Below are 23138 nucleotides of genomic sequence, written 5' to 3'. Positions count from 1 at the left end.
GGAGACCATGGCCTCCTAGAGAAGGATCATGGTGGGAGCAGCGATAAATGTATTCAAGTCCTGGTATGGCCTTCCAGAGAGACTTCCCTAGTGCACCACCGTTATGATCTTTTCATGTTAAGATTAACTTCTCACTGGGTTAATCTGAGTTTTGAAGGGAGTAGAATGATGGAAGGATAATCCTGAATACGTGAAAAGAGTGGGAGATGGGGATGCTAAAATGTATGCTGGAACAGATGCAGTGGTGCCATTTAGGGTATGAGTACATATGAAAGGAGGAATCCACGCCCTGATAATAGTTATATTAAGAGTCATGGTGGTGCAGTGGTTAGAATGCAGTACTGCACAGCAGAACAACTAGACACAAGGACAGTTTTTCCCGAATGCCATCACTCTGCTAAACAAATAATTCCCTCAACACTGTCCAACTATTTACAAAGTCTGCACTACTATTACTGTTAATCTTCTCATCACTCCTTATCACCCATCCCCTCCCACTTGTGATTGTAGGACTGTAACTTTGTCGCTTGTTTCCTTACGATTTATATTGACTGTTTCCTAGTATGATTTGATTGCTTATTGTACCCTATGACTATCATTAAGTGTTGTGCCTTATGATTCTCGACTCTTGACAGATGTATTCTTTTATGTACATTGAGAGCATATGCACTAAGACAAATTCCTTGTGTGTCCGATCACACTTGGCCAATAAAGAATTCTATTCTATTTTATTCTATTCTACTTCTGCTGAATTGTTCGGCAATTCAAGTCTCAAGGTTGGCTCAGGCTTCCATCCTTTCAAGGACAGTAAAATGGGGACCCAGATTGTTGGGGGCAATATTCTGATTCTGTAAACCACGTAGAGAGGGCTATAAAGCACTGTGAAGTGGTATAGAAGCTTAAGTGCTATTGTTATTATGTATGTGATTTTATAAGCTGGTCCACATCTTATGTTTCTATGCATTTGTTAATATTACCGTGTTTCTCATATAATAAGGCTGGGTCTTATTTATTTTTTTTGAGCCCTGAAAAAATGGCTAGGCCGTCTTTTCGGGGGTGACTTAATTCCCCCCCCCTTGCATCTTCGGGCGGGCGGTGATGGCTTGGATGTTGACTTTGGCGTTGGTGGGGCACTTCGTATCGGGGTCAACGCAGGCAGCACCATATCCGGGTGTGCAACAAAAGTACTTCTTAACAGCAAGCCCCCCCACCATTCCCCCCCCCCATTTCGCATGTTTTAATATAGGCCTTAATTTGGGGGGAGGGGCTTAATTTCATTTCATGCCTATAAAACATGCTGGGACTTCCTATTGGGGGAGGCCGTATTGTTGGAGAAACAGGGTAGTTTACTGGCTTGTAGAGGTGGAGCCTCTGAATTTTTAAAATTTCTTGTCTCCTGCTCCTCGTAATACAAGGCCAGCTGCAACAGCCTTAACTGTTGCAGCTTTTTCTCTACCTTTCAAGCCAGTTCCCTTTGTCATGTCCTCCTTGAATTATACACTATATGGTTTTGATTTAGAAATGGCATGCCTCCGCAGCTGCAATCTCCTCAAGGATGCAGATAAGAAATGCCTTTACAGCTTCTCTGCCTGAGATGGGTTGAGGGTCAAACTGTTAAAATAGCAACACATGACAATGAACCTGGCATCTGTGTTATTGTTAAGCTAAGTGCTTAGTGCTACACAATATTGCTGTACCAGACTGGAGGACGTCCAGATTTCCCAGCATTTCTTATTACTTGTAAACTCTTTCCCATAAACAAGATCAAACGGTGCTCGCACCCCTTTCAATTCTCAGTGAGCCTTAATGTGCAACCTGTTCTGATCAGCCTCTGCGCTATTAGCTCTGGTGGGTTAGGAGACACCCGTCATCACTGTAACTTTGCTAGCTTAAATAAAGAAGCCAGCTTGGAGGTCTTCAGTCACGATGACTTAATTCCGAAGGTGGGTTTTTGGCTACCACAATAGGCGATGCTTCAGGGAATGGGGTTACTCCAAGAGCCAGATCTGGAGAGAAATTGTGCAACTTTCTGAAAGGATTCAATTCAGGACAAAAATGATTCTTCTAAATCAGGGGTCCCCAACCACCGGTACCTGGACCGGTACCGGTCCGTGGATCATTTTTTACCGGGCCTCAAAGCTTGGGCGCCGCCATCTTGTTTTGACGGTGCTTCCGGGTTTTCGGTTGCTTCCGGGTTTTCGGTTGGAAAGTGGCGTTTGGGTGCTCGCGCCTTAGTTTCGTCGAAGGGAGGGGGGGGCTTCGAAAGAAGAGCCGTCCCGATGGCGGTGGAGTCTCGCGTTACTCAGGTACCGGTCCGTGGAAGAATGAATAATCGTGAAACCGGTCCCTGGTACAAAAAAGGTTGGGGTCCACTGTTCTAAATGACATGGATATATGGACAGGTGAAAATGAGACAAGCAGATATAGAAAATGATGGGGCCATTTGAAGACTGAATGAGACTAATGACTGATGAATATCAGTTAAAACCAGGGGTGGGATGCTACTGGTTCTGCCTGGTTCTATAGAACTGGTAGCTCTGAAGAGCAGCAAACACTGAACCAATTCTGGGTTTGCTGCTGTTTGGCCCACCCGCCCACCTGGGCTCTTACCTGACCTTTATTTCCTGCTTTTTCAACCTCAGCTGCTTCGCACGGCACAGCTGAGGTTGAAAAAGCAGGGGAAAAGAGGCTTTTCAAATGCTGCACACCCACAGCGCTTTTCAGCTGTCCGGGCGGCACAGCTGATGTTTTTTTTTTTTACACACACGCATAGTCACTGAAGTGGAATCCCACCCCTGGTTAAAACCCCCATCTCCAATATGTGGTTTAAACATCTCTTTGGTAGTAGATAGCAAAAGTATAATCAGTACATCTTCAAGGTATAATTAAGTGTTTGTGATAACTGGCTGAGAATCAGAGAAGCATACAAGAGTAATGTGAAGTTCTGAGTACTGTATGGGACATAATATGATTAGGTAGTTTCAAGAATGAAAATTAGAAAAAAATGGAAGGAAGAAAAAGAAAGTGAAAGAAACTAAAGTCAAATGACTGCAGGAAGTATGAATTTCCTATGAAACAATACAGGTAGCCCTCAACTTACAACATTTTCCTTAATGACTGTTCGGAGTTACAACGGCACTGAAAAAAGTGACTTACGACCATTTTTCACACTTAACCGTTGCAACATTCCCCAGGATCATGGGATCAAAATTTAGACACTTGGCAACTGGCATATTTATGATGCTTGTAGGATCCCAGGGTCATGTGATCCCATTTTGTGACCTTCTGACAATCAAAATCAATGGGGAAACCAGGCTCACTTAACAGCCGTGTTACTAATTTAACAATTGCAGGGATTCACTTAACAAATGTGGCAAGAAAGGTTGTAAAATGGGGGCAAAACTCACTTTACAAATGTCTCGCCTTTAGCAACATAAATTTAGAGCTCAATTGTGATAATAGGTTGAGGACTTACTAGGAAATATATTCTCATCAGAACAAATGGAAAGTGGATATAAGGACAGAAGATGAGAACAGGTTGTCTGCCATCTACTAGGGAGGAATAGCACTAGCAATAGCACTTAGACTTATATACCGCTTTATAGCGCTTTATAGCCCTCTCAAAGCGGTTTACAAAGTCAGCGTATTGCCCCCAACAATCTGGGTCCTCATTTTACCCACCTCGGAAGGATGGAAGGCTGAGCCAACCTTGAGCCTGGTGAGATTTGAACTGCCAAATTGTAGACAACTGGCAGAGAGAAGAAGCAGCCTGCAGTACTGCACTCTAACCACTGCGCCACCGAGGCTCCTAATAATAGAATGCTACTATTACCGGGAGCCCCCCGTGTATCTGTCAAGAACAGATCATGAAAGAATGATTAGTTTGATAGACCAAGGAAATGCTATTAGGGTATTGTTCCTTGAGCTCTGTAAAGCATTTATCTGAGGATAAAATGCTAGATATAGACATATTTGTATTTTAATAATTTAACTCCAATAAAGGTTTTTTTAAAATTTAAAAATAAATGCTAGAGCTGTCTGGTGGACTTCCCACCAGTGGTGGGATTCAATTTTTTTTTACTACCGGTTCTGTGGGCATGGCTTGGTGGGCATGGTAGGGGAAGGTTACTGCAAAATCCCATTCCCTCCCCATCCCACTAACCTGCTTTCTAGCTCCGTTCTCCTGTGCAGGGCAACAAAAGAAGACCCAGTCAATCATCTGGGACTCAGGAGGCAGAGAATAGATGGGGGTGGGGCCAGTCAGAGGTGGTATTTGTCGGTTCTCTGAACTACTTGAAATTTCCGCTACCGGTTCTCCAGAACTGGTCAGAACCTGCTGAATGCCACCTCTGCTTCCAACTAACAGAACATCCATATCCAAAGAGTAAATGATTCTGCATTGTTCTGGAGGGAAACTCATGTGGTGCTTCCTGGCTTCCAATCTCAGCCTTGTGCTTCCACCACTTTTGAAAATGACCATCCTCTGCCAGGGAGGATGGAATGGAAGAACTGCTGGTCAGGTCTGCAGATGACATCAAACTGGGTGGATTAAAGAGCAAAATGAGCAATAAAAAAAAGGAACCTGACAGACTCCAAACTCAAGCCATATTGCTCAGGATGATGGTCAACTGTGACAAGTATAAAGTCTTTCATCTGAGTAAGGTACTGCACTGGAGACAGATGAAGCGGAACTAAGAATACTAGTAGCCACCAATCGTAACATAAACAAATAGAAAGTCAAATGGCCAATAACGCCTTGCAATGCATTAACGGATCACATTCAAACAGTAGAAGGCAACAGTGCCATTGTGCTAATTAGGCCACACTTGTGCTGCACTTTAAAATGACATGGGGAAATTGGAGTGGATTCAAAAGAGAGCTGCCAGGATGATAAAGGGGTTTAAAATCCGAGCCCCATGAGGAATGGTTAAAGCTGCTGGGCATGTTTAATTTTCAAAAGAGAGGACTATGGGGAGATGTGATAGATGTCTATAAATATCTCAAAGACTGTCATTTGCAAGAGGGGCAGACCTCTTCTATATTGAGACTGAGAACAACACAAGGACGACTGGTCGAAATTAAAAGAAAGAAAATTCAGGGTGAGCATAATGCAGAATTTCCTGATGGTGGGAATTGCTTATCAATAGAGCAATCCATCCTGGCCTAGATGTTTGCAAATTAGAGCTGGGAGCTCTAATGGAATGGCTTAGTGGCTTCCTGCCCTAAGGAGACTTAATCTGCAGCAGCTTCATTGCCAATACCAATAACTGCAGAAGTTGGCAGGAGCAGCCAGGACATTTTGTGGCTTGAGACAAAGAAAACCTTCCCCATTACACATACTATGCACAGGTTATTAGCAGAAGGTGGGGCCTTACTTCAATCCTTGCCGATGGAACAACATCCATCCTCCATCCTTCCTCCAGACTCCGTGATTTAGGAAGCACTAAACAGAGTGCATAACACAGAGAGAAGGACTCTAAGGAGTAAATGGTTGCGGAGCAGCCATCATGACCGCCCACTCTCCTCAGTATTCACTGTCTTTCCAGATAGACCTCCAACAGTTCTGGCCAAGTCATTATTCGTTTGAGGTACACACATTTTGTCATGGGTTATTTTTCAGCCAGGTGGCTCTTTTTGGTTTCTGTGATCCAAATAAAGTGATGGTATATTCTAGAACACACATGCTTTTTCTCCAAATGCGTCCCTGGCAGTAAGCAACAGAATCCATGCTTTTAAAATCCAGAGTTCAGTACTCAACCACTTGCTTATGGAAAGGTGAAATATCTAGGGAGACCGACATGGAAAAACTTTTGTATGCAAGGAATATGCTCTGTCATAGGTTGCAGCATTGAAGAGCAACTGCCAATCAGAGTATTCAGCACTGAGCTAAGTGGACCAATGAATTGACTTGTTGCAGTATAGCTTCCTGTGATATTCAAAATGGAGCATTATTGCAAGGAGTGGTGGTGATGAAAGCAGGGTTATTTATCTGTGTTCTTAATGATGTAATTGTTGGAATGCTTACTCAGTTGTATATTCTATTCGTCACCCCATCATAAGTTAGTACATGATTGCAAAAAGTTTCCTATCAGTAATATGTCTCGTGGACACTTTACAGTGTTGCATGGGATTGCAGCCTAGCCTAAATAAGTTTTGTCTCAAATCAGTTTAATTGTAGTCTTAGCACTTTAAAATTCTTTTCTTCTTCTTCAACTGGATAATTAATTCACAGACTAATATAATTAGCTACAGGTAAACTCAGACGCCTTGGAGTTTTGGTGATTTTCCCCAGAAATGGGGTTATGTCTCCACTTCTTTTCTTGCAGTTATTATTTTTTTTAGAGCTATATAGTTAATGCTCCTTCCCCTTCTTTTCCTCATGTCAAAAGATCAGAGAGGTCAAGTCTCAACATGTCAAACAAGATGATCACCTCATAAACTATCTTTGAGTGAAACAAACAGGCGGGTTTGACCACTGTGCATTATATAACGAGTGCATGGGCTGCAGAGGCTGGACGCCTGTCAGAAATTCCGAGTAGAGGGGGAAGGGTGCTGCCCTAAACTCATCCAATTGCAAACAGTTCCAAGAAACCTAAAGGGAAAGTGGCTGTAGATCAAAGGAACCAAATGGGGCTAATTAAAATCCTGTATGCTGCCGAAACAGCTTGCTTTAGGTATGCAGGAAGAGATTTTCAACCCCCTCCCCCCCTCCTGGTGAAGTGATATGAACCCATTTCTTGTATAGGGATAAAAGACGAGAAGCGTCACAGACTTACAAACAGATCGTGAATGAGTAAGTCTGTTTATAGCTGTGCGTCCTTTCAGAAGAAGAAAAAAAAAAAAAGACGGAGATGACTACAGAAAGTGTTTTAACTGTCCTAAAATTTAGTGACGATTGCCCTTTTGCTTAATGTTGCTGTCTCTTTAAGACCTGCTCTCTGAACAGTTGCACAGAAAGGGAGTGACCTCTGCGCTTTGACAGCTCCCCTAATAACTAGCAGAACCCTGGCTCCTCCTCTATCCTTTGATTGGGCAGCGGGCCGGTATCCGCTTCCCCGATTGGCCAACCGCTTCCCCTGAGCGAACCTTTAGAACTCCGAGACACAATATTCTGTTACATTGTAGCAAAATGGCGACTGTCATTCACAACCCCCTGAAAGCGTAAGTAGGAATCAAAGATGTACATATTCCGCGTGGTTTAAATATGAAAAAGGGCGCCTTTCCGATGCTTGCTGCCAGACTGAAGCTGGTGTGTCTCCAGACTCCCAGCTGATCTCGTCTTCCCTCTTTCTTTTCTTTTCTTTCCAATATTATTATTATTATTATTATTTTGTGCAACACTTAACAAATTTCTCGCTCGGAAATTAATAAGAAATATATATATATATATATATATATATATATATATATATATATATATATATGTATGTATGTATGTATGTATGTATGTATGTATGTATGTATGTATGTGTGTGAATGTGTGTGTGTGTATGTGTATATGTAATGTATATGTATATATAATGTATATATATATATATATGCCTTCTACTTTGTTTCGCGGTGGTGACGGAAAATCCTCTCACCAGAGTTCAGGGCTTTGAGAAGGCACGGATAAGCGCTTGCAGGTTTTTTCTTCCCCCCCCTCACCCCGGATTCTTGGGTTGCTAGAATTGGCGAGGTTTTGTTTCTTTCTTTCTTTCTTTTTACGGATTCCGGAGTGGGTGATTTGTGCTTGTCAGAGTCCTGTGCGTGGCGTCCGGCTTGGCTTCCAGCGCCGTCCGCACGGGGTCCAGCCGAGAAAGGTCGATTGTTGGAAACTGGGTGCATAATGGTTGTCTTGGCATGCAGTCGGACTGCAGTTTGAAAGAGTTTGGCTTTTTGCAAAACGCTCCAGTAGTTTGGGGGGGGGCGGCGGAAAAGGTTTGACGCGCGAGAGGAAAAGGAGTTTGGTTTTGGGGTTTTGTCCCCCCCCCCCAGGCTTCTGTTTTGGCTCCCTTTCTATATTGGCAAAAGGGAGGGGGGGCAGCCCGCTTGGATCGCGGATTTATTTATTGGGCAGGAAAGGGGAAGCGCGCGCGCGCGATAGAGAGAGAGTTGTGGTCCGAGAGGAATAACTCCGCTGCGTGGATGGTTGCTTCCAATAAAGCGCAGGAAGTCCGGCGCTTTGGTTGTTTTTTTGTTTTGTTTTTTTGTTTGCATATCGTTCGCTTTTCGCTTCTGAGTTAAGGCGATCCCACCCTTAGTCAGGCTGGTAGCAGAGCAGTCCCGGGATGGACAGATCCGATAGGCTACTAACTATTATTATGATGATGATGATTATGACTATTATTATTATTGCTGTTATTATTGTTATTAAAGACATGGCGAGGATGCAACCGAAAGCAAACTCTGGCTTCTCGCCAGAAAGTCCTCCCAACCAACGCAGGTGCAGGTGGACCGGGGTGGCTGGGTGTTCCCAAAGCAGCCAAAAAGGGACGGGGGTTGGGGAAAAAGCTCGCCTTCCCTTCGGGATCAAAGGTGGGCAGTTCAAGGCTTCCTTTTTAGAGAGACACCCCGCCTCCCCCATTTCCCAGGTGGTCTGCAGGCACGCATCGGTGGCTAATCCCCCAAGGCATTACGGTGGGTGGGGTTTGGCACACGGGTCCAGAGGCGGCTGCCTGCGGACGGGGGCGCGCGGGCGCGCTCTCGCGCGTGGGGAGAGGCGCTTTCTCTCTCTCTCTCTCTCTTCCCCGCCCCCGCTACCTTTGACATAGGAGTTTTTGCTCGGAGAGGGGGGCGGGGCTCAGAAAGCCAAGCGAAGGGAGTTTTGAACCGGGCACTTGGCGCAGCGGGGATCCTGGCTGTTGCGGGCTTCTCGCTCTTACAACAGCCCGTTTTTTTTGTTTTTCTTGGAGTGCTTCCGACTGCAGTTTTTTTTCCTGCCAGTTTTAATCTTCCCTCCGGAGTTGGCAAACACTTGGGAAAGGGTGTTCCAGGCCATACTTCTTGATGTGGGCAACGGCTGGAGAGAGAGAGAGAGAGAGAGAGAGAGAGGAGGCTTTCCCCGCCCAAGTAGAAAGGCATCGCGCGAGGGGGAGTTGTAAGGTGGTGAGGAGATAACAGATAACAGCTAGAGTTGAAAGGGACCTTATAGGTCATCTAGTCCAACCCCCGCCCAAGCGGGAGACCCTACACTATTTCTGACAAATGGCCGTCCGATCTCTTCTCGAAAGTCTCAACAGGAGATTCAAGGCAGTGTTGCAGAGAATTTCAAGAAGTGACCTCGCTACCCCCCTCCTCCTCCCCCCTCCCCCATTTTGGGACAAAATGGGAGGCCAAACCCTTGATCCAATTCCAACCGTGACCTTGCTTATGATGGTTCAAGGATCTCAACTCTTTTTCTTGCATGGGTGGCTGGGTGGGTAGGTAGGTACGCGAGTGGCGGCGCCGGGCGGGCAAATGAGCGGCAAGGGGTTTGGGGTTCAAAGAACCTCCGGAATCTGCGGTCTCTCCGCCGATTTGCAAAGCTTTTGCAATTCGGCGTCGTTCCCATCGCGCCCTTCCTGGAGGAAGCTCAGGGCGGCGCGCGTGGCTTTCGGGATCCAGAGCCTCCTCGCCGCGCACCTGAAGGCTGGAAGAACAACCAGAGGAGTTCCGTGGGAAACCCGAAGTCTGGCAACCTCGTTGACAGGACACACGTGTGTGCAACAGCCGGTTGCCCTGAAGGAGAGAACGCCACAAGGACTTAGCCAGGCTTTGGAGGGAATTACTGCCCATCCGGCGGGTATCCCATGGGCTTGGCCTGTCCGAGGGAGGCCGGGTGGGTGTGGGGAAAGCTCTCCCCCGCTTTCCTGGGGATGGCTTGCTCGGTCTTCCCTTTTCCCGAGTAGTAGCGGGCTGCTGGGGGGAGTGCTCGGTCCCACGGCCCTTCCCGTTTCTTTCCATCTCCTCTACCTGGGAAAAGAAGCGTTGGGGGGGGGGGGAGGTTTGGCTGGCAGCCAACCGCCGGACAGGCAGGCAGCCCCCCACGATCGGGAGGGAGGGTTCACGCGGAAGCCCTTGCCGGACCCGAACGCGCTGGGGATGACAATAACTTCAGGGATTTCTCTATATACCTCGCCGGGACAAATGAGAGGCGGAGTGGAGTTTCTTCGGAAGGGGTGGGGGAAGTCACTTGCGCTTGAGTTTTCCTCCGAGGAAGGACAATATTTTCGGAGAGTGATGAAGGAAGACGGGGAGGGGGCAGAAGAGGGGAGTGGGAGGATCCGGAATCGATTCTTGCTTACATCACAGGTGCAAATGAAGCGTGTATCTATATTGGAGCCGCCGGGGGGTTTAACCAGTGTGGCGCGGGGTGGAGACAGACAAAAAAGAGCCGGGTTTTGGAGGGAAGCTGATGCCCTCTTAACGCTACATCGTGAAATTTATTTGCAGCAAGGCCGTTTCGCATCAATCATTGCCGACTTCTTCACCCGGCCGGGCCGAAGCTCTGGAGCTTCATTCGTCTTGTGGCCCAGAGTTCTTGCCCCTGAAATCGTTCAGGAGCCACGGCAGGCTTTTAATATAATTAGATCTCTCTCTCTCTCTCTCTCTCTCTCTCCCCCCCTCTCTCTTCTTCTTCCTCCTCCTCCACCCCACCCCCCCCTGTCTGACTGGGGCGAGAGGAGAGGAAACAATAGATACCAAGCATGGCAAATGCGCTTTCTTTCTTTTTTTCTTTTTTTTTAAAGTAATGTTGCTGGCCATCTGTCAATTCGCAAGTTGTTGGGTTTATTTTAAAGAGCGTTGCTTTTCAAAAGTCGGCGATCGGCAAGGAGAATTGGAATTCGTCCCGAGGGGGTCAATGCTAACAAAACCAGCGCAGGCATATAATAATGGGTGGTTGTTTTTTTGTTTTGTTTTTTTAAGGAAAAGGGAGGGGAGGGGGCGATATGGCGTGCAGCGTTTCAGCCCCCCGTGTGTCCTTCTTGACAATGAAAGCGGGCCGAATGACATTTGCATTGGCTCCGTCTGCATTTTGTTCTGCCGTCTCCAAAGCATCGTCTAAAAAGATTGCGCTCCCTTTGCCCCCGACCCCCCCGACCCCCGCCAGACTTTCCAGAAACTGGCACAAAGGTACCCCCCCACCCCGCCGGGTCTGAAGTTCGGCGAAATGGAGCATCGCTTCCGAGACCTGCTTAAATCAGGTGATCTCTCAAACTCTTTGTGTCTTGGCTGTCTTGGCCGCTTCCTTTGACGGCACGCAAGACCCCTTTTTTAATTCCGGCGCTGGCCAGAGGGAGCCCTTCAATTCCCGCGACGAATCCCTTTGGGGACCCGCTTCGTTTCCAGCCTCCCGGAATATTCAGAAGAAATACTTCGGAGTGCCAGATCCGAGGCAACGACTCCTTTGTTAAATTTGCCCCCCGCCCCCCGGATTCGCCGCCTTCTTACGGCAGCCATGCAGGATCGCTGGGGGGGGGGAGGTGTGTGTGTGTGTGTGTGTGTGTGTGTGGGATGTTCCTCTCCCGCGGCGCTTCGTTGCATCTCTTCCTTTCCTTTCGAAATCAGGCAGGGATACAGCCAGGAGCGCGCATTGTCTCGTTTCTGCCGTGGAAACACCTCCTTGCCCACACGGCGTTGAAGGGAAAAAAGCAGGAGAAGGCTGAATCGATAAGACTAGGCGCCGAGCGGCCCCGGGAGTCAATGCTTCTTTAAAATTAGCATGCCCCGCTCCCGGAATAGAAAGCGCTTTCCTAACTTACTTCTTTAGTTGCGGGAAGACTATATAATATAACGCATAGTTTCTCTCTCTCTCTCTCTCTCTCTCTCTCTCTCTCCCTCCTTCCTCCATCTCCTCCCTCTCCCCCTCCTCTCCCTTTTCCATATACAGCTTCCCCTTTTTTGCCCATCTTTTCCTCCATGCCCCCCATCTCCCAGTTGCATTTGATGATTAAATGACAAAACTTGTACCAAAACTGTTTGAAACAGCCACAAACAAGGGAGATATATAAAGAGCTCTCCCTCCCTCCCTCCTTCCCTCCCTCTCTCTCCTCCTCCCTCTTTCTCTCTCTTTCCCTCCTTTTCTCTCTCTCTCTCCCTCCTCCTCTTTCTCTCTCTCTCTGTCCCTCCTTCCCTCCCCCTCCCTCTTTCTCTCTCTCCTTTTCTCTCTCTCCTCTCTCTCCCCCTCTTTCTCTCTCTGTCCCTCCCTCCCTCCCCTCCCCTTTTCCATATACAGCTTCCCTTTTTTGCCCATCTTTTCCTCCATGCCCCCATCTCCCAGTTGCATTTGATGATTAAATGACAAAACTTGTACCAAAACTGTTTGAAGCAGCCACAAACAAGGGAGAGCTCCCTCCCTCCCTCCCTCCCTCCCTCTCTCTCCCCCTCCCTCCCTCTCTCTCTCCTGTAAGGAGCCAGTTCTTTCCCCCAACCCTGTCCTTTTGTACACGCTTTGACATGTACTCCTGCCTTAAATCCGTTCCATACCTCCTGACGGACAATTCTCCAGCAGTTGCTCCAATACATCCCAGCAACATTACATTGGTGAAGATCACTTTCAATATTAGCTTCCAGGACAAATATTTAAGTGCTGCTATACCCACTTCCCACATTGGATTCCTACTCATCCGTGCCTCTTGCCTGATACGGATCCTGTGGGAGATCAGAGCTTCACGTGTTGTTATGTGCACCACGGAGCTTCGATTGCACTGTTGTGGACACCATCTGGATTCTGACTATATTTTGTGGACATCCCTGACAACCCTCCCCTCTCCCCCAGCCTCAGTTCTTCTACTCTGGTTCAGTCTTCATGAGTTGTTGATTGTCAACAACCCCCAAATAGGACAGATTTTTCTCTCTCTCTCTCTCCAAAGCTTTCTTGCTCTTCAGCAAATCTGGATGTTCCTTGAGTCTTTGGATGGGGTTGTGAGGTGGTTATAATCAGGGGTGGGATTCAATTTTTTTTAACAACCAGTTCTGTGGGCGTGGCTTAGTTGGTGGGCGTGGCTTGGTGGTCATGTTATTGGCTGGGCGTGGCCAACTCAACATCACTCACATCGAGGCACGCATCTCCTCGCCTGGCCTCTCATGACTGTGGGGATGCTACAACAGTCGTAAGTGTGAAAAATGGTCATAAGTCACTTTTTTCAGTACCATTGTAACTTTGAGTGGTCACTCCACACAAGCAAAGTACCAGCAAAGGAGGGGGGAAAAACCTCCAGAGAAATTCCTGAGACAGGAAGTCTAGTCCTGCCAAGAATGTAATAAGGGTTAACGGAGAGGCAGTTTCTGTAAGCAACACCAGAATGTTTCCTTCCTGCCTTCCTTACAGGATTAGGCCAGTAATTTCTTCTAACAACCGGTTCTCTGAACTGCTTAGAATGTTAACAACCGGTTCTAGCGAATAGGTGCAAACTGGTAGAATCCTACCCCTGGTTATAATGTATAATGTCACATACTCAGGATTCCAGGACTAGCAGTCCATCTTCCAACCTCTTTCTCCCCCTCCCCCCCCCGCAACTTTTCCTCCCAATAGTATTTTGTGACCAATAAAACATGTTCAGCTCTCCAGGAGCTGTTTTTGGAGTTCCTCCAAGAGATGTTTCTCCAGTTAGTTGTGTACTTTGGCACAACTTGGGAGGCTCTCAACCCCTCCCCCTCCCCACTTGTACATCCATCTCATATTTTGGTTGCATAAGGGCCAACAGACAAAGAATTGAGATGGCACTTAGTCCCCACCCCAGTGGTGGGATTCAAATTTTTTTTACTACTGGTTCTGTGGGTGTGGCTTGGGTGGGTGTGGCAGGGGAGGGATACTGTAAAATCTCCATTCTCTCCCCACTCCAGGAGAAGATTCCTGCAAAATCCCCATTTCCTCCCCACCCCGCTAACCTGCTTTCCAGCTCCGTTCTCCTGTGCAGGGCAACAAAAGATCAGCTGGGACTCGGGAGGCAGAGCATAGATGGGGGCGGGGCCAGTCAGAGGTGGTATTTGCTGGTTCTCCAAACTACTCAAAATTTCTACTATCTGTTCTCCAGAACGGATCAGAACCTGCTGAATACCACCCTCCCACCCCAACACAACATGTGTGTGTATTAAATAAACACCTATACAAAGGAAGTCTGGAACAAAAAGTTGAAGTGAGAAATGCTGGGTAGTTCCAGGAATTCCCTCCTATTTTATATCTCCAGTTGTTTCCCTAGTCCCCGAACATATTCTGACTTCTCAAGCCATCTCAACCCAGTATAGGGTAGCCCTCAACATGCAAGCGGAATCGAGCCCCAAATTTACGTTGCTGAGTGAGAAATTTATTAAGTGAGTATTGCCCCATTCTAGGTCCCCCCAGAACACTGGAGCCATCGTAAATATGAACCCGTTGTCAATCCTCCGAATGTAAATCACGTGACCACTAGGATGCGGCAATGGTCATAAGTGTGAAACATGGTCATAAGTCACTTTGTTCAGTGCCATTGTAACTTTGGACGGTCACTAAATGAATTGTTGCAAGTTGAGGACCTCCTGTACAGCAGGCTGGAGAATTCTGGCAGTTGAAATCCACAAGTCTTAAAAGTTGCCAAGTTTGGAGACCATGGATTATATAGCTCACACACCTACCTTTACCTGGCTGTGTGAGTGTCAGTCTGACAACTGCAAATACGACTTCTGGATATGAATTAGGATATATAAAGGTAAAGGTAAAGATTCCCCTCGTACATACGTGCTAGTCATTTCTAGCTCTAGGGGGCGGTGCTCATCTCTGTTTCAAACCCGAAGAGCCAGTGTTGTCTGAAGACGTCTCCGTGGTCATGTGACCGTGGTCATGACTAAACACCAAGGACTCACGGAACGCTGTTATCTTCCCTCCAAAGGTGGTCACTATTTTTCTACTTGCATTTTTACATGCTTTCGAACTGCTAGGTTGGCAGAAGCTGAACTGCCAAACTTTCCAATTGACAAGCTCAGCATCTTAGCCGCTGAACCACTGCATCCCTACAAATAGGATATATAGTCTTCAGATAATGATAATACATCTTAGATTTTGTTCATTTTACTTATTTGATTTGTCAATCGCTTACAAGATAATAGGTATGAGTATAAACATGAGTAAGAATACAGGAAATAGGTACGAATGAATGGAAACAATAGGACAGGGACGGTAGGCACGATGGTGCACTTAAGCATGCCCCTTACAGACCCCTTAGGAATGGGATGAGGTCAATAGTGGATAGTTTAAGGTTAAAGGAGTGGGGGTTAGAGGTTGTAACAACAGAGTCAGGTAGTGCATTCCAGGCATTGACCACTCTGTTGCTGAAGTCGTATTTTTTGCAATCAAGTTTGGAGCAGTTTACATTGAGGTTGTATCTGTTGTGTGCTCTTGTATTGTTGCAGTTGAAGCTGAAGTAGTCATTGACTGGTAGGACATTGTAACAGATAATTTTGTGTACTATGCTTAAGTCCAACCATAGGCAGCGTCGTTCAAGTTTGTCCAAGCCCAAAATTTCAAGCCTGGTGATATAGGTGATATTCTGTTGCGAGCAGAGAAGTGTAGAACTCTTCTCGTGAAATACTTCTGGACTCGCTCAATTGTATTAATGTCCGATATACAGTGCAGATTCCAGACAGATGAGCTGTATTCGAGTATTGGTCTAGCAAAGGTTTTATATGCCCTTGTTAGCAATTCTATATTTCTGGAAGAAAAGCTTTGTAAGATTAGATTTGCAACTCTTAATGCCTTTTTGGCAATGCTGTTGCAATGAGCTCTGGCACTTAGGTCATATAACATTAGTGTTATATGGGTCCAAGAAATTAATAAAAACCACTTGGTAACCTTTGCACGATATGCTGGGGTCAACATGTGTTGTGCAAGCACACACTAACTCACTTAACCTGTACCAGTGATGCTGAGAATTGTTTAGGGCTAAATTAACATCTTCTGGTCAAGTGTATGGTGTGGATTATTCACAAGAGAGTTAACTGTCCTTCCTGAATCACTAACAGAGATGAAATTGAAAGAGGCTCTAGTAAATGAGAGTTTTCTTAGGAAGTCTACTTCTATCTCTCTTTTATATCTACCCATTCTGTAAGTGTAGGAAGTGAGAGTGGATGGGAAAAGGAATAGAAACCAGAATCGTCTTATGGTGTTTCCCTTTTGTGAAAGGGCTAGAAGAACTGAATAATGGCTGGCACAAGACTGCTGTGATCACCCTGCGTGGACAGTGCTGCCGCCACATGGAGGACAAGCACTTGGCTGGTTGAAGAAATTACCAATTCAGAGGTCTCCTGCAAATATGACCTTTTTATGCCATTGTAACAAGGAGGTTGCAGGATCAGCTTTAACGAAAGAAAAATATTTGAACTGGAGGCAGAATAATGGGGAGCATTGGGACTCCTCCTTGCGTCCTCTTAACTGCATCATAAATATGGTGGTGGGTTTTTTAAATACCATATTCTCACGATGCTGCCTTTGCCTCCATCTTTTGCTCACACCTGAAGCAAATTAAAGTTGTCACCAGGTGCTACAGTTTTAAAATATCATTTTCCTCTCCTCCCTTCGCTATTCCTTATTTATTTATTCACCACCATATTTGCTCTGTGGTTGCTGAAATAGTCATGGGGGATTCTGTCTAGCTCTTCTTGGCTGATTTAGGCTTGACAGGCCTAACTCCTTCCCTCTGGTTAAGGAGGCTATGCTTCGTGGCCCTGTTTTGTGGATTGTGCTGCAGGAAAACATTTCACACCTGGTTTCCACAAAGACATCTGTCCTGAGTGCCCTTTGAGAGGTATATCGGGAACACGGAGTCCCTTATAAAACTTGCTATTTAGGCACGAGTTTTGTGACCCTTTGAAAGAGCACAAGAGCTGTGTTTAAAAATACAGGCTTATCCTCTCTGGAGAGAAAGAGTTAGTCCTGTGCTGCATGACTGGTCAATCTTCAGTTGGCATTGCTGCCTCTGTCATTGTTGAGTGCACAATAGCTTTTCCATGGCTTTGTCAAAACAGTTTTTACATGGCTGTTCTTTTTACTGTTTTGTTACCTTGATGCTGGTGGTGGGTAAGTGCCTTTTTGACTACCTCATTCCAGCTCCCTGGGACATCCATGGCCCAGTTCCAGATACTGCTGCCCACAAGGACTGAATAAGATTAGCAGCTGTCCCCACCATTCCCTTGAAGGCACAGCTGAGGGTGGAGCTTGCTTGTGCAATGATTGCTCTCTCCCACTTCACCCTACCTGTCTTTGGTCTTTCAGAGGAGTGAGTGAGGTAATTCAGAAGGGGCCTGACTGACCTGTCACCTGTGTCTCTAACCCAGGGGTCCCCAAACTTGGCAACTTTAAGACAAGTAAAAAGCACAACACAATCAAACCTCTGAGGCCTGGAGTTTCCTCAAAGTATAAATTTATTAGGAATGTCATATTGGCACAGCTGGTGAAAACCCAACTCTGAAAGACCTAAGGTTTTCCCTAACCAAACTAAAGTCCAAAGTCCTTGCCCCCACAGATCACACATCTGTCACATAGTCCAACCAGGTCACAGTCCCAACTCCAGCTGGTTTCAGTCCACACCTTCTCAGTACCTGATGACAACGTTCTTGGTTCCCAGGAGAAATTGTTTTATTATTTTGGCTACACATCCCCAGCTATCTCTATCTCCCCGCTCCCATTCCCACAGCTTCCACCGGCCTCGCTGTGGCAGCCCTGAAGATGTTCCAATATGGCTTCAGGGCTGACAGTGGGTGGCACATAAATGAAATAAATAAATAATGAACAGGTCATTCCCAAGCACATGCCTATACTTGCCCATCCAGCATCGGGAAAAATGATTGGTGTTTTTTTCTTCCAATCAGCAGGTGATGCTTGGCAGGAGTCAGCTGCTTCAAGATTCTAGGAACTAACTCAAAGCGGTCACCTAGGATACCAAATTTATTTATTTATTTATTTATTTGATTTGCCAATTGTTTACAAGATAATAAGTATAAGTGTATACATAGTTGTGAATACATGAAATGGGTACATATAAGAAAAATAAAAGAATAAGAGAAACAATAGGACAGGGACGGTAGGCATGATGGTGCGCTTATGCACGCCCCCTACAGACCTCTTAGGAAAGGGGTGAGGTCAATAGTAGACAGTCTAAGGTTAAAGTTTTTGGGGTTTGGGGAAGAGACTACAGAGTCGGGTAGAGTATTCCAGACATTGACCACTCTATTGCTGAAGTCGTATTTCCTACAATCAAGTTTGGTGCGGTTTACTTTGAGTTTGTATCTATTGTGTGCTCTTGTGTTGTTATGGTTGAAGCTGAAGTATTCATTGACAGGTAGGACATTGCAATGTATGATTTTATATACCATGCTTAAGTCAGACCGAAGACGGCGTAATTCAAGGTTTTCTAGTTTTAGAATTTCAAGTCTGGTGGCATAAGGTATTCTACAACGAGTAGAAGAGTGGAGAACTCTTCTTGTGAAATATTTCTGGACTTTCTCAATTGTGCTAATATCAGATACGTAATGAGGGTTCCAGACTGATGAACTGTATTCGAGTATTGGTCTAGCAAATGTTTTGTATGCTCTGGTTAGTAGTGTGATATTACCAGAGAAAAAACTACGTAGGATTAGGTTAACAACTCTTAATGCCTTTTTGGCTATGTAGTTGCAGTGGGCTCTAGCACTTAGATCATTAGAGGTGAGTATTCCAAGGTCCTTTACAGAGCTTGGGTCATCAACAAGATCTTGACTATTCAGCTTGTATTTTATTTTCTGATTTTTTTTGCCAATATGTAAGACAGAGCATTTATTTGTTGAGATTTGAAGTTGCCATTTGTTTGACCATTCAGATACATAGTCAAGATCTTTTTGTAGGGTAGCAGTATTGTCTGTGGTATTGAACAGCTTTACATCATCAGCGAAGAGAACGCAATTGCTCTTAATATGATCACAGAGGTCATTTATGTAGAGTATGAAGAGAGTTGGTCCTAGAACACTGCCCTGGGGGACACCACTATTGACAGGTACTGGATTTGATAGGACGCTCCCGATTTTGACCATTTGTTGTCTGTTTGACAGGAATGCTTCTATCCAGTTATTCAGTTGAGGCTCTAGCCTTGAACAGATTTCCAAAATACACAATATGAGTATAAAAGTTGATCATCTCTCCTCCTTGCTTTAGAACTTTTTCTTTTGGTGCTTTTTGAAAAACACCCACAAAGTTGGCCAGTAATAGTAACCAGACCTTGCAAGCCACACGAAAAAAAGAAAGTACAACAGTGGACCTGAGGAAACTGAAGATATTGCTGAAGCAAGACAAAATGTATTGAGAGATTGACTATTAGCTTATCAAAGTTATGCCCAATAAAGCAGTAACCGGAGTGTCTGCTTAAGAGTTAAATATAATCATAGGGAGCACCAGAATATGACTTTGCCCACAGTGCCAAAATGTCTAGAACCAGCCTAGTAGGAGGAGCAACAAAACTGGGGGAAATCACCAATCCGCTCTACTTAATTTGTCTTGCATTAAAACAGCGAGGACGGCCTTAATTGCTAACTCCATTAGTATAGCAGGATAGGGCTTGTTAATTGGGGAAGCACATTTGATGTCAGCATACTTTTCTGCAAGGAGTGGTGGACCATACTGTGATATAGCCATCAGACTCTTAGTGTCACAATAGACAGATGTCTTGTGGTGGAGCTGCTGAATCATCATGTACAGCAATTGAAGCAAAACATGAGAAGCACAACTGCGCCCTACAATAAACTCTTCGACAATCTTCTCTAGTCTAATGAAGAGAAGGACTAGGGGAGACATGATAGCAGCGTTCCAATATTTGAGGGGCTCCTACAAAGATGAGGGGGTTCAAACTATTTTCCAAAGCACTAGAGGACAGGACAAGAAACAATGATTGGCAACTAACCAAGGAGAGAAGCAACCTAAAACTAAGGAGAAATGTCCTAATGGTGAGAGCAATCCACCAATGGAATAGCTTGCCTTCAGAAGTTGTGGGTGCTCCATCACTGGAGGCTTTTAAAAAGAGATTTGTCTGAAAGGGTATAGGGTCTACTGCTCGGACAGGAGGTTGGGCTAGAAGACCTCCAAAGTCCCATCCAAACTCTGTTGTTCTATGTTCAGTATTTTGGATCGTGAGACATCTTCTAGGACGCTCTCCAGCCTCCCAATTAATTTTTAGCTTTCTGTGGCTTTTGAACTTGTCCAATTCACTACGCTGTCTTTGGAGGATAGATGCTTAATTTACGGTCACTGTGGGTTTTCCAGTGGAAAACTGATACTCTTCTCTTTCAGAGTCTAACCATATCTTAGACTAATTACATGGTTAGCAATTCTAGCATGGGTTTTTAAAATGAAATGGCAGGGGTGTATGCGAGAGGGTGTTTGGGAAAAGTGCATTTGGTTCCTAAACATTGAGACTGCCAGTTTGAGACTGTCAAAGCTACACTAACTGGAGCAGAAATCAAATAGCATTGACCTGCGGTAATGATGATCTGCTTCAGAACCCAAATCCTCATAATCAATGAAAGTCTACACTCCTTATAGCTTTAACCTTCGCAGAAGTGGTATTCAACAGGTTCTGACCAGTTCTGGAGAGCCATTAGCGTAAATTTTGAGTAGTTCAGAGAACCGGCAAATCCCACCTCTGACTGGACCCGCCCCCATCTATTCTCCGCCTCCTGAGTCCCAGCTGATTGGCTGGGTCTTCTTTTGTTGCCCTGCACAGGAGAACGGAGCTGGAAAGCAGGTTAGTGGGGTGGGGAGGGAATGGAGATTTTGCAGTAACCTTCCCCCAGGAATGGGGTGGGAATGGAGATTTTACAGTATCCTTCCCCTGCCACACCCACCAAGCCATGCCCACCAAGCCATGCCCACAGAACTGGTAGTAAATTTTTTTTGAATCCCACCACTGTTTCTAGGGAAGCATTAGATAAATATACAGTAGCTACATATGTGAGGAGGAGATGGACATTGAACATGAGCTGAAGAAGAATGCTGTGATCTAGGGAAATACTGTCATGTTGCTAGCCTGGAGAATCAGAGGTTCTAGATCATCTTGCTTTATGTGGATTGCATGAAAAACTCCAGCATGAATGGTTGCTATAACATTTTGTAAATTTGTTTTCTCTACATTCGGATATTTCATTGTCTCTGAATTTATATGAATGGATGGAATATCATACAGTGGAAAATGGGTTCTACATATCCTGTACTTCTGGAACTTATTCCTTCCCTTTCCCCAGCAATTAATAGGACTGGAGGAAGATAATGTTCAAAGGATACAAGAATAACTAAGTCATTTTATGCATATTTGTAAATTCCATCGCAAGGCCCCCATTTCACAGTCATGGGACAGAATTTGAAGAATGCTTACTAGACTCTGTTTAATGGATTGTAGCATTGGTCTTTAAATTTTTTTTTTTTTTTTTTAGCAGAAATCCACAAAGAATTTCCCCCCTGATATCGCATTAAATTAGCTTGAACTAGCTTGTTCTATCAATTTCAGTGGATGGAAGTACCACATTTAGAAGGTGAAGTGGTTTTTCCGTATTGCAGACTTGTTCTTGGTGATGAATGAGAATGGTCCCTTGAGAAATTACGTTGCTAAGCCTGTTATTAATCAGCTGAGCCAAAGTCATCCCAGCAATTCGCTGTGGTTGGATTCACACAGGGCATAAAGCCATAATGTGGTTTGTTACTGTAATTTTAGTTTAGCATGCTGTGGGAACTCGGCAAACTGTTGAACAAACCATGGCTTAATGTGATATATGAATTCAGTCTGTTAACCATTCTATTTTCCTTTAAGAAACAATTCTTATCCCAATAGAATATAAAATCTTTTTGAATGTATTTTGAACTAACATACATGGGACCTGGCTGGCTTTACCCGCCCCATAGCAGTAGTTTATTCCATTTTGGCTCTGCTCCTTAATTAACTTATTCCTAAATAATTCCATAGTTGCAGTGGGATGATTCCAGACTATGTGAGCTGAAGTCTATATTCTTCCATATGTTTGCAGTCCAATGCAATATCTGACTAGACTGGCTGATTTCTATGGATGCAACATATATATTCTTAATTACTCTAGCCTGTAATTCCAATATACTGGTATGTCGTGCTGTTCCAGTGAAAAATGGTGAGACTACCTAAAATTATACCAAGCCAAAAGAGGTTTCCTTTTACCCTTTTGTAAAAAAGTGTCCTCGACTTAACAACAGTTCCTTTAGTGACTGTTATAATGGTTCTGAAAAATGTGACTTAGGACCCATTTTCATAGTTACGACCTTTGCAGCATCTCGAGGGTCACGTGATCAAAATTCAGATGCTTGGCAAGTGGTTTGCGTTTGTGACGGTTGCTGTGTCCCAAAGTCACATGATCCCCTTTTGTGACCTTTGGACAAGCAAAGTCAATGGGGAAGCCAAGTGTGATGACCCAGATTGTAACACAAATGTAACAAAATCCAAAATGTAAATAAATGTCCTTTAATGCTTCCAACTTGGCCCCATTGTTCAATAATACTCAGTTGGAGATAAAACGTACTCAAAAATAGCAGTGGTGGAATTCAATTTTTTTTACTACCGGTTCTGTGGGCATGGCTTATTTGGTGAGTGTGGCTTGGTGGTCATGTGACTGGGTGGGTGTGGCCTAGTGGTCATGTGACTGGGTGGGCGTGCTTGGTGGTCATGTGACTGGGTGGGCGTGGCCAACTCAATCTCACTCACATCAAGGGGTGCCTCACCTGGCCCCTCCCCTCCCAGCCATTCCTAGTCACCCAGCCTAGTTCTGTAAAAATGTTGTTCACCTTTTTTGACTTTATTATCTGCATACGATAGATGTACTTTCACGGACCACTGAAAGGAGGAAATGGCTCACATGCTTTACTCAAGAGTGTGATAGGCAACAGGCTTTTAAGGGGCTGCCACAAAGAAAGGGGGATAATGTATTTTCCAAAGAAGCAGAATGCAAACAAGAAGCAATGGATGGAAACTGAACAGGGAGAAGCAATCTAAAACGAAGGAGAAACTTCCTGTGAGTGAGAACAATTAACCAGTGGAACTTGCCATGTGGCAAGAAAAGTTGTAAAATGGGGCAAAACTCACTTAACGAATGTTTCACTTAAGAAAATAAATTTTGGATTCCATTGTGGTCGTAAGTCAAGGACTACCTCTAATGTGTAACTT

At 45.0% G+C, this 23138-nt stretch overlaps 1 protein-coding gene across 3 annotated transcripts in view; it reads left to right on the top strand.

Moving 5' to 3' along the window:
* The first annotated feature begins 7116 nt into the window (after positions 1-7116).
* Positions 7117-23138, top strand: part of DPF3 (double PHD fingers 3) — a 232847-nt gene continuing 216825 nt past the window's right edge. For all 3 annotated transcript variants that reach the window (XR_003371153.2, XR_015746728.1, XM_026671098.2), the window contains exon 1: positions 7117-7161. Coding sequence is in view for 1 of the 3 variants with exons in the window: in XM_026671098.2 (XP_026526883.1) it covers positions 7130-7161 (32 nt within the window). In the remaining 2 variants the exon portion in view is untranslated. The remainder of the gene's footprint in view (positions 7162-23138) is intronic.

Source organism: Notechis scutatus, chromosome 1 (genome assembly GCF_049901735.1).
Source record: "Notechis scutatus isolate UNSWTSFEM ecotype Mainland chromosome 1, rNotScu1.2, whole genome shotgun sequence".
Classification (NCBI taxonomy): domain Eukaryota; kingdom Metazoa; phylum Chordata; class Lepidosauria; order Squamata; family Elapidae; genus Notechis; species Notechis scutatus.
The sequence above is the reverse complement of the archived record's forward strand: the minus strand, read 5'-3'. Positions and strand labels throughout refer to the sequence as shown.